Consider the following 12,490-nt stretch of genomic DNA (forward strand, 5'->3'; position numbering starts at 1 on the left):
AAAAATCATAACTTTGTTAGCAAAAACAGTTAGTGAGAAGTGAACCCACAGAAGTCAAAAAGCAAGAGACTTTCCTGGATCCTGAAATTATGGCCTAGGTCTTTGATGGATTAGATCTTTGTTCCCGTTTGGCAGGGGTTGGGGCCTACATACTGAGTTTTAAGGTCAACATGGTGCCTCTAACATGGTGTTACATGGTACCTCTAACATGCCTGTTACACTTTCCAGCCAAATTAGCTTACACATAATAAAAGGGACATCTCCTTGTCTCCTGTTGAGGTGGGCATCGTTTTTGGCCCTAGAAAACTGTCTTCATTTACCTCATCTTTGCAGACTCAAAGGTTTCTTCCCCTCAAATCATGATAACAGGTGCTGATGAACTTGACAACTAAATAATTTGAAAGGTCTCTGAAGTGTTCAGAGGAAAAATGAACCTTTCTATGTATTTGGATGAGAGAACACAGGCTACTTCTTTGCCCAAGTTCAAGGTCTACATCCCCTGAGCACCTTCCTGCTCATACACAGAATCAGGGGCATTCAATGCTCTTCTGGGATCAGGGACTGTTTTATGTTTGGATTATGATAATAAACAATACTTTAGGCAGAGTCCTAAGGTGAGAGAGTAGAGGGTGAACACTCAAGCTCGCCAGAAGGAAAACTGTCCTTGGTAAATGAGGAGAAAAGGGTTCCACGTAGGACTGTTGGGGAAAGCAAAGCTACTTAGCTTTGCTTTGTACAGAGATGTGAATTCACAGGGAAATATGAAGGCTAGGGATAGTGAAAAGGGACATGATACAATTAAGGGGCCCTTTAATATGTGGGTGTGCAGAAAAATCTGGTTCAGCAGGCATCAGGTATTAAAAGTTCTGGCTCCCAGCTCCTAGGAAATTACCCCTAAAGCCTTGGAATAACTTGAAAGGAGCATGTGTACTCAATAAACTCTGGGTCACATGTGTAGTTTATACAAACATGTGACTTAGGGTGAGGGCCTTGGGCATGGCAGTGTCAATTTAATTTCTGGAGACCGAGTATTCAAATATAGCCCTTCAGTTACCCATTCTTTTTTTTTTTTTTTTTTTTTTTTTAAAGACAAGGTTTCTTTGTGTAGTCCTGGCTGCCCCAGAACTCACTTTGTAGACCAGGCTGTCCCCAAACTCACAGAGATCCACCTGCCTCTGCCTCCCAAGTGCTGGGATTAAAGGCATGCGATCCTTAAACGATCAGACCCTGAGGCGCACGAGCTTCCATGTTGACAGCACTCCACATGCATCATCTCATATCATTGCTGGAGAGTGATGTGCCATGACTGTATGTGCAACCAAATGGCAAGGAGAGCAAGAAGCTCAAGCCTGAGCTCTCCTGAAAGCTCCATTGCTTGTATTTTTGCTATGGTATACAGTGTGAATACAGCAGTTTTTCTGAACTCTGCAGTCTCACTACTGAATGGCGGAACCCGAGGGTTTTCCAGAGAGCGCCTGAAGACAGTGGGGCATGAAGAAGGGAAGTCAAGATCTCCACACCTCCATGTTCCCAGGAAAGGTTTCCATCACCTCCTACTTAGAGACTTGGGAGAGAATGTTGACGCTGTAGCATTACACGTCTGATTAGTTGTATAGAGCCAAGTATTCGCTGACTGCACAGCACCATAGCAAAAGCTCTCTGCAGTACAGAGTCAGGCCTTTTCAATCTATCCTGAGGTTGTCATCCAAAAGTCCCAAGTTTGAGTCACCTCCAGTATTTTGTTCAGGTCTCTATGCTGGACTGCTGTGTGCACACTAACATGAATCCTCTCCCCTAGTCTTCCCGGTATTAGGAGTGCTGCAGGTATAATGGTAGGTTCTTGAACCTAAATCATAGGTTTCCATTGCTCTGAAGCAGGCAGAGAAGCCTGGTGCTACTCCATTGATTGTGAAACCTCTGCCTTCAATGCATGACGCAGATACACAGGAGAGAAAAACTCGGTGCTTCCAAAGAGACCTCCTTCCCTCTACAGATGATGTTAGCAGGGCATGCCTGGATTCTGAAAATACAGCCACGCTGGAACAAAGCCAGGGTGAAAGCTTGGTGCCAGCAGTCACTGTCAGGTGCTCACACGGACTTGCAGACACTCTCAAGGCATTTTTGCTTCAAGGCTGAAAGAGCAAGAAGAGAATCGGGGCACTGAGATTGGAACAGAACAGAGATATAAAATTGAATAGCACCAGCCACAGTTCAGGTTCTTCTGGAGGGCAAGTGCAGGGCAGATCCATTCTAAGGGACTCCTGTGAGAGCCCCTTGCCAGTCAGCAGCAGAGTGGAAGGAACAGCCATGATTATTTGTTTATTTTTTTCCACTTTTTGCCCAGATGCTGCTTTCCCAGTACCCAACTGTCCCCAGCTCATCTCTCCAGGTTGCATTATAGTCACTTAAAATCATTAACATGTTTATCAGTAAACATAGCATGCTGTGTGTTTAGAAGTTGCAGCAGGGTATGGAAGAGAAATGAGATATTGCATGATGTGCTGATAAGCTGTCCTATTCTATGCCCACACACCAAGACAAGGGATTTCTGTCTTTGACTCCGGCACCCTCACCCCAATGTCTGACTTTTAAAGTATAGAATTAAGGTGGTGGCAGAAATATGAAACAAGATAATGAGATGATGATTGCACCTAGGAAACAAGGGAACTCATGATTGAGGTAGAAGAATTGAAGGAAAAAGAAGAGAAATCAGTGGAGGGCACACATTGAATCAGGGGAGTGAGTAAACAAAGCACAGGGAAAGACTGAGAGATGGACATCTGAGAAGTGAGAGACAGTGGAGGGTTAAAGGAACAAGAGAAGTTTCTAAGAAGTGTTGGCACTGATCCTGTGGAGCTTATTGGTCCATAAAGAAAGATTTGGTATTTAAACTTAGTTTGTTAAAGGTAACGCATAACAAGATTGAGCCATATGAACACCTGGGTCATATCAAAGAATTTTTTCCAAAGAGGTAATATAATGCCATGGTTTTCCAAAGGCCAGAGCTGCTTGACCAGAGTCCAGGCCAATGAAATGATGAAATGGCTCAGTGTTGGTGTTGGGAGTGGACAGACCAGTCTAGCCCCCACCTCCTTTTTTTTGTAAGATTCGGAGAGAAGCTAAAGGTGATGTTGAGCATTTCTATGCGTAATTAGAATTTGAAGGCATCAGGATAAGGATGGTGGGACATGGGTCCACCTCTAGGACTTCATGTCCTCTCTGAGTTAAATTATTTGCATATGCTTTGGTTGACAATTTCAGTGTTTGTGTGGGGTTTGTCTTCTGTTTTATTTTTGCTTGTCTTTTTAGCTTGCATGAGAACTCAGAGGCTAAGGGACTTGCTTGGGTTCACACAGAGACAGTAGTGTTTCAGGTGACTCCACAGCTTTCTATACTTCTTGTAAACACTAAGGGGGTGACTAAGACTAGGCTGTCTTCTCTCAATGATGACTCCATGAGCTACAGCAGTCTTCTGTACCTGGCTAAAGTGACACAACCTATCAGAATCACAGAACCTCCCATCAAATGCACTCACTGCTGAGCTTTCACATCAGTAAGCTGGGTACTTACTGCGAGAGTGGGACACCTTCTTCACCCTTTGACAGATCAGTGTCGCATTTTTCAGAAACCAAGAATAGTATTCCAGACAATACCTAGAGGTTCAAGCAGAGTTGTGTAGTCACTCTTCTGTGATATCCACGAGAAGACAGCCATGATCAAAAAGAGTAATTACACAAATACAGGGCCCATTATCGACATCAAAGAACCCTCTATCTTTATAGAGTATTGAAGAAAGAGTAGAGAAGAATGCTTGTTAGGAAAGAGCTCAGACTTTAGAGCCAATGAGATTTATTTTTAATCTTAGATCTCTACAGTTCATTAGGATGTGTGATGTTAGGTTGAATTCTTAATCCTCTAAGCCTTAGTTTCTTAATATGTAAGTAAAAGGTAATAATATAAGATTAAATGAAATAATAGGTGTGAAGTTCCTTAACTATACCAATGTGTAAATGTTCAATAAATGAGGATGTTCTTTGTACTTGTGAATGAAAGAGTGGAAGAACTCTCCTGTTAGGCCTGCAGCAAATGCATTGCAAAGTGATACTCAGCTCCTTATCTGAGGCACTAAATGTTGCTTCAGAATTTTGCAGTGGAGAGGCCATGGACATATTATTAGGGAAGGTTTCAGCCCAGGATTTCTCTGACTTATTGTGACATAACTGGTGTCTGAGGTGGTTGAGTCAGGCATGTTGGAATTGAACCCCTGACTTCTGAAAGAATAAGCGCTCTTACCCAATGAATCTCTTCAGTCCCAGTGGCGTGGATTTTAGCCTAGGTAGTTCAGCCTATGCTTGGAAACACTATCATTCCAATAGTTAAAAAGATCAATTTGAGTCAGGACCCTACCAGGAAAGTAGAAGTAAGTAGGTGCTTTAATAAAGTAAATTCACACTTGAAGTTGGTCCCAAACAGATTAAAAGAGAAAAAAGTAACAAAGGCAAGAAGAGGCATTCTATGTTTGCTAGACAGTGAATTTACCAACCTGGAGAGCCAAGGGCAAGTATATGAGCAAAGAAGGGAAGAGACACACTAAGTTGTAGTGTGGAGTTCTTATAGAGACTGACACCTCAGAAGAGACACCTATATCTGGAAATGCAGAAATGTAGAAAAACATCTTGGCTTCTCCATTCTGCAGTGTTTTCCATTGAATGAACAACCAGGAAACTGGATGACTAGGCATTCTGAGAAATGTAGTTTGTGCAGGCCATATCATTCAGTATAAAGCTGACCAAAGACAGAGCTTGGGGTGCATCTCAATGATGAACACAACAGGATCACTCTTCTTATAAACATGGATCTGTTCAAGGTGACACCTCCAGAAGAGATAATATGCCAAAGATGACCAACTCAGTACATTTCAGCACAGTACCTATACATTTGGTTGCCACAGCCACAACATGTCAAATGTGACAGAGGAGGAGACCATGCAGCAAGTGCAAGAGAGCAATGCACCTTTCACACCACAACCATTAGCCCAACAATACAGTGTTCCTGGTGCTGATGAGAGTATCAGATACATTATCTCATTTCATTTTCACAACACTGTCATTGTAGTAAGAGTGTTGCGGTCTTTCTTCATGAACCAAGCTCTTGGAATTATGTGACATGTGGCCTGGCATGTGGGCAGAACTAAGCTCATTATGGGATAAATCAAGTATGGTTCAGATATGTGAGTGGTCCCCCAACACCACATTGCTTGTAAATTGTAGAACCTAATTTTAAACTGAAGCTTGCCTGACTTATAGCCCAATCTTGCCATAGAACTCTCTCCCCCAATGTAGTCCTCTGTTAAGGAGTCCCTAGCACAATCCTGGGAACATACCTTAGCATCTTATAAGATGACAGAAACCTGGTCCCTTTCACTTCTAATGGATGACAAATACTGACATCTCCAGGATTGGCCAGGGATCTATGGCTTCTGATGGGAGGAAATAGTACATTGATAACTGCTTTCCGGAGTCCAGCTCATTCTTACTGGCACTGAAGAAGGCCCTGATACCGAAACCCAAAGACAAGCACAGCAGGCCACTTTCACTATGACTTTCCCCCCATCATCCTTTAGTATAAAAGCCATATCATTCAGTATAAAGCTGACCAAAGACAGAGCTCAACCTGTGGGTCACAACCTTTTGGGCAAGCCTCTATCTCAAAAAACTTTGTTATAGTTCATATCAATAGTAAAATTACAGTTGTGAAATATCAACAAAATACTTTTATGGTTGATGGTCACCACAACATGAGGAACTGTATTAAAAGGTCTCAGCATTAAGAAGGTTGAAAACCGCTGGTTTAGCCTTTCCTGTATGAGAGATGTGTCCTCTAAGTTATCAACAAACCAAGTTGTTATGGTATGTATGGCTGTTTATCTACTAGTGATTTGCCTTGAATTATTAACTTGGGGGAGGGACTCAGATATTCTGCCCTGGGTTTGGGAATGGCCATGTTGTCATGAAGTACTATCTTTCATGATCATAGTGTCCATTCAACCAACAAGCTATGTGAATTAAGGCCTCAAATGGCAACTTTGGCCTTTTGAGACTAGACCACATGACAATGAATGTTCTGACCCTACTGAAGATTCATAGAGTACCTCAGGTGGCCCAGTATCTCAGTTTACCAAATTTTATCACATTCTTAAGCAGACCATTCTCTGAGGGGGTAGTTTGACATCCTTTCTGTGTTGGAAACAGTATGAAATGTGAAAAAATGTTAGGGAATCTGCCATGTGCCCTATTACACTAGCTGAGCAGATTTGAGACTAGGGCATGAGGCAAGGGCATTTAGCTGGCCACAACTGGCATTTAACTGGCCAACTCTCCAAAGAGAGAGTTTAGGGAAAAAGAAAAGGAGATTAGAGAACTAGAGTTTTAGAGCTGACAGAATGAATGATTGAGTGCCAAAGGTTCTCTATGTTCTTTTTCTTCTAAATGAGGGAACAGTTTAGGAAAAACATCTGAAACTCTATGGCAAGACTTGGGGAGAATTGATTTATCAGCAATAATGTGGGTCATGTTGAATAGGGATAAAGGCCAGCATCAGGGGCCTGTCATTGTTGCTGCAGAAATATCTAGCATGCCAGAACTAAAATGCTTAGGCTGCCTTCCACTCCATCTTTGCACATGCTATGTCACTGTTTGTTGGGGTGACTGCTCCAGTTTTCTACATTCATAACTTCTGCTCCTCCATCAAACCCTGGATGGCTGCCTTCTGCTGGGATCCCATAGCATTTGATTCTGGATCTCCTACAGAACTTGTCATAGGGGTTTGAAATTTCTCTCATCATACTACCCACTTCTCCACAGAACAGATTTCAAATCTCAGCACTATTATTCAAAAAGCATACCAAATTACACAATCCTCTCATGTTGGTATTCTTATACCATATTTAATGTTTTATAGGAGTCTATGGAATAATATTGGGACAGAGTGAATGGCTAGGTGAGCAGCTACTTTATTTCTATAAGTTAACCCAGAATTCTCCATGGGAACATATCCTTTCCCTCAGATATGATTTCTTTTTCTTTTTTCCCCCACAAATATCAGTTTTTTGTATATATGTGCATGTATGTGTGAGTGAGTATGTGTGTGGGAGTGTGTATTGTCTACGCAGAGGCCAAAAGAGAGTTTTGGAACTGGAGTAACAGACATTTCTAAGCCACCTAACATGGGCGATGAGATCTGAACTCAGGTCCTCTAGAAGAACATCAGGGCACTTACCTGCTGAACCATCTCTCTAGTCCCTTATGGATGTTTTCAGTTCTGATATTTGTCAAGGGAGTGCAACTAATACATTTCTACTTTGATAGATGACTAAGTCCTATCACTTCAATTTTATTTTAACTTGTGCTTTACAACTACTGTACCTCCCAACTATGACCCAGTTTCTGGATGTCTTTGTGATCCATCTTCACAACACTTGACTCAATATAATGCATGGCTGACAAATAGCGGAGACTCAACACGTGTGGTTAGTGGGAGAAGAATCGAGTGAAGTGGGCTGACTCAAGATAACACCAGAAGTATTATTTTGAATATTTTCCTTTTTCTCACAGTGAAGAAATGCTCTTTTACTGCTTGTTCACATCATTGGAACTGTGAACTTGTGTATCACCCTCTCTAAATAAATAAGACATCCAAGCCTCTCAATTCATTTCAGATAAAAGCAGCTCAGTGTAGCTCAGTTCAACCATTTTTACCAGATCTTGCACTTGGTTTTGAGAATGTAGAGATGAATAAAGCCCAGTCATAGATCTCAAGGATGTAACAGTCTAGTAGAGGGCACACTGTAGAGTACACTTCACCTATCACTTGCCTGGGAATTATTTAAGGCCTGGCCATCTGAAAATTTTCAGAGACACCACACACAATAAAAAAACTCTAACTATAGAGTGTGCAAAGTAGTCACTGTCTCAGGTTACCTCATGGCTTCTGAACTGAGATCTCGCTTTCGGCTTGCACAGAGGCATTGCTGGAAGAAGCGACAGAGTTCCATCAGGCATGGGTTGAGCTTCTTCATGGCCAGGGGCAGAGGAGCATCTGTAATGGCCCCCGCTTTGAGGAGTGGCTGAGGACACCCTGGAACATGCAATCTTAGATATGTGAAGTCAATAAGAGCTCAGCAAACATCTTCCCTGGGGGAAGGCCTGTGACAGGTAAGTATAGTCTGTCCCTTATTTCAGCTAGCTTGGAAACAGACATTGGAGAGCATGGTTTCATTATTGCTTAGTGAAGCTACTGTGGGAACTTCAAGAGAGATAGAGAAGGACAAGAATTGGGTTTCTAAAGGAGAACAGACATGGTTTCTCTGATAATTTAGAGAAGCATCTAAAGTGTGGGATAGAGACGCGCTGGGAGGAGAGGATAGCTTACTATCATGCAAGGGATAGCTGGCTTGGGGGAATGGAGAGTGCTTTAAATACAGAGGGTGTTACGTGTGAGTGTATGTATGTATGTATGTATGTATGTATGTATGTATATATGTATGTGGGCACATGTGCATACCATGTGTAAGGAAGAGAGATGGTATGATGGTTAGTACTGATTGTCATCTTGAAAAGATGTAAAATCACCTAAACTGGATTAATTGAGGTAGGGTGACTCATTGTAAGTGTGGGTGGCACCATTCCATGGGGTGAAGTCCTGGACTGAATAAAAAGCAGACAGTAAGCTGAGCACCAGGAGTCATCTCACTCTGTTTCCCAACTGTAGAGGCAATCTGACCACCTGCTCCAAGCTCCCACTGCCCTGGCTTCTCCCACCATGACAGACTGTGTTCTTGAACTATGGGCACACATAAACCTCTTTCCTTGTTACTTTTGTCAGCTGTCTGTCACCATAACAAGACACTAATACAGAAGGGAACAGTAGGTTCAAACATGACTCTAGCAAGCCAGCTCACTGAACAACCAATGCTGAGTCCTCCTCCTTGAGGACTAGGTTGATTATGTATTACATAACCAGCTTCTCATTATTGTTTAGTATGTAGCCTTTAGAAAAAGAATACAAACATCAAGCAAAGAAGAAAACAGAGTTGTTAAAGATCTCATCCTATTGGTCTCCTGAAACTGAGTCAATTTCTCAAGCCTGCACCCAGGCCCCCTTACAAGAGGAATGAGAAGACTCAGACCCAACACGCAGAGCAACTGGGAGAACTCTGTAAGTCCTTCGATGTTGAGCACACAGCCATGTTCCTGCCATGGAACAGGCACACATAATAGCTATTGATGTCAATTTAGTTATTGAACTTTTGAAGAGTCTACTATGGGACAGGCACTAACAGACTAATAGTGCAGCAACAACAAAGAAGGAGCAGGGTCCTCCTCACACAGGGCTTGTCATCTAGTCCTGAGTTACATTAGGATGTGACACTTACACAAGAGAGGCCACCCATCACCATCAAGCAAAATGGCCCAGCGTCCAGGAACGAGCAGACGGGAATAGTGGCTTCCTTTTAGTGTAGTTGTGATGGTTGCCTAGCAGATACCCTGAGGAGGATGAAGCTTTTTATTTGATTTTTTTTTGAGACAGAGTCTTACGGAGTTCAGGGTGGCCTAAAATTTGCTATATAGCTGAGATGATTTAGAACTCCTGATCATTCTGCCTCCACCCTCTGACTTGTGGGATTATAAGCATACCTACACCACCATGCCCAATTTATGTGGTACTGGATATTGAACCCAGAGCTTCATGTCTGGTAGGCAAGCCCTCTGATAACTGAGCCACACCCACAGCCCAGGAAGGGAGCTCTTTAACGGACATCCTATTGAGCAATATTTTTACAGCTCTAAAGCAGTACAAGTTAATTGATACTAATATATGGCTGCTGTCTGAGAACACTGAAGATAACTCCTGTTCTCAACTATGTAAGTGACTGTTGTCTGGCAAGTGTACTGTTGATTTTTGCCCCATTTAAAAAAGAATTATTACTACAGATTATCAATTGGCAAGCTCATGTGAAATTACTTCGCTATACTGACTTGTAAATCTCTACTGAGTTTCCCCATTGGTAGAGTTTTAAGACCTTTTTGGTTTCCTCATCAATTACTGAATTGAATAACACCTTTAATATACTGACATAGTTACATTATAAATTTTATGAGACCTTTAAAGACTTATTGTAGTACTAAGGATGGAATCCAGGGCTCCATGCATGCCAGGCAAGTGACCTACAACTGAGCCTATCCCCAGTCTGAGAATTTTTAAATTATAATTAGTCAGCAATATTTAGCAAGTCCATAAAGCCAAGGGCTTTTAAAATTTATAGAAACAAAATATATTTTCCACAGATCTACTGGAACACTAACTGGCCCCATACCATATATCAGTGCCTCATTGCCAGACTTCTATCAATGTGTCATTTAGCATCTACTGAACCTGGTACTTTCCTACATCATACAATGGGGAGTGAGTGATTATGCACAGATCTGACTCCAGGCCCATAATTATAAGAACCACATCTCTACTATATAACCAACATCCTTAAGAATAGATTCCCATATGCCACTTTCATGCCTCGTCTATACTTCTCTGCTTCAGGAAGTGACCTCTGGAGATCCACATGATCTAATTCAGTTCACTCCTGAAAGCTCACTCTATTATCATCATATCCTTTTGATTTTGTTTCTTAAACATGACCCAAATCTCTCTGCCTGTGTAATTACCTTTTACTTTTAGCCCCTATCATGCATGAGTTTCCTCACTGCATCCTCTGCTCTGGTCTCTCCGTATTCTCCACTCTGAGGTCAGGGATGTTATTGCAGAACGCACATCTGGCCATATAGCTTTCCCATACCTCAGAACATGGGCCAGACTTCTTGGCATTGCAGCAAGTTGCTGATGATTTCACTCTCTCTATCCTCAGTCCCTGTGACTCTCACCTTCAGCACAAGAATTCTAGCCACAGAGGCCCTCCCTGTTCAGTCCCCAGGAATACCAATCTTTCTGGCTCCTGTGGTTTTGCTTATGCCAAAGCTCTGCAGGAGTCCAGGCATCGCAGCATGTTGTCAGAAGGTAGTTGCTCATTTGGGCCTCTGCATGTTTTCCAGCTGCAAACATCCTTGTCTATAGGACCCACCAGAATCCTTTAATGAAGATAGCATTATCAATCTTCCAGAATTATTGGACAGAGAAATTGAAATGGTCCTAACCTTAACCTTGCACACAGTAGGAGCTCAATAAACATTCACTGAAGGGATGGATGAGTGATTCATAGAACCTTTGTGGAATCCTTTTTAAAACAATTTTTTTGATGAGCAAAATAATTTACTCAAAGATGCCAGAGCCTCTGTATTTTATGCAGTGAATGCTTCATGAGGTAGATGGTATACAGAAGGATGGAGATGGTATACAACAGATAGGTAGGCAGAGAGCAATCTACCAGGCAGATTGAAGAAATATCAGCAGAAATGACTAGGGATATATAGACAGATGATACAAGACAGACAAGTGGATAGGTGGAAGGATGATTGGACAGCGACATCAATATAGATGTAGATATAAATATAAATATGGAAGTAGATATAGTTAACTTGTATTCTAGAACACAACCTGACTATTGCTGGCACCACCAGCATTTCTCTTTGGATCTCCTAGGAGATGGACACAATTTCTTGGTAACATAATGGGGTCTTTGTGTTTGAAAGACCCATTCGCCATTCACTGGATGCTGTGAGAGCTGAAGTCAGTCTGAGATCTATGAAACAAGAGACTGTGCAGGTTCCAGCAATTTAATAATGCCCTGTTGACATATGACCAACCAGCTCTGTAACATTCAGGAAGCTTGTATAGAAAGATACTCGGAGGAGGTGGGGCCTGAAAACCCGACCAACTTTGAAGGACTAACTTTGTTTTCATTTCATTCATAGGGAGCTAACAGCACAGAAAAGAAGATAGTGTGCCAGCCAAAATCTGAGAAAAAAAATTCAGGTCTTGGGAGTTCTGGAAACCCCAGCCTAGGAAGCTACTGCTTCCCAAACCCATGGGAATGGAGTGTTCAGGGATGTGGCGAGCAGGGCATCCTTTAAAACACAACCACAGTGAGTCACATCCAGCAAATGTGGCTTGGATTTTGGAGTCATCATTTATGTCTTTTTCCCTCTCTGCTCAGACAACCTGCTCATCACAAGAGCAGCTTCTATTTGCAAAGTGATCAGCACACTTCACTAGATGTTCACACAATTGAATGCTGATCAAATTAAATAACATAGAGCTTTAAAATCCCAAATCAATTCACTACACATTATCTTACTACAAGATCACATAGAAAGAAATAAAGAGAACAGATGTATTTAGTGCTCACAGCAATTGCAGTTGTTCTTGCTTTAAATTGAGGAAATTAATCCTGAATGCCACACCTCCCAAAAGTAGATGAACTGAGATTTGCATCCTACCAGTCAGAACCTACATTTATCAAGCAAACCTCTTTATTAGA

General features: G+C 42.0%; 1 protein-coding gene across 1 annotated transcript in view; it reads right to left on the minus strand.

Annotated features, from left to right (window-relative positions):
• Positions 1-2,088: 2,088 nt before the first annotated feature.
• Positions 2,089-12,490, minus strand: part of Hhla1 (HHLA1 neighbor of OC90) — a 35,489-nt gene continuing 25,087 nt past the window's right edge. The window contains exons 15-17 of the mRNA XM_015998839.3: positions 7,980-8,136; positions 3,571-3,653; positions 2,089-2,132 (exon numbers count right to left, since the gene is read on the minus strand). Of these exons, the coding sequence (XP_015854325.3) occupies positions 2,089-2,132; positions 3,571-3,653; positions 7,980-8,136 (284 nt within the window). The remainder of the gene's footprint in view (positions 2,133-3,570; positions 3,654-7,979; positions 8,137-12,490) is intronic.

Source organism: Peromyscus maniculatus, chromosome 20 (genome assembly GCF_049852395.1).
Source record: "Peromyscus maniculatus bairdii isolate BWxNUB_F1_BW_parent chromosome 20, HU_Pman_BW_mat_3.1, whole genome shotgun sequence".
Lineage (NCBI taxonomy): Eukaryota > Metazoa > Chordata > Mammalia > Rodentia > Cricetidae > Peromyscus > Peromyscus maniculatus.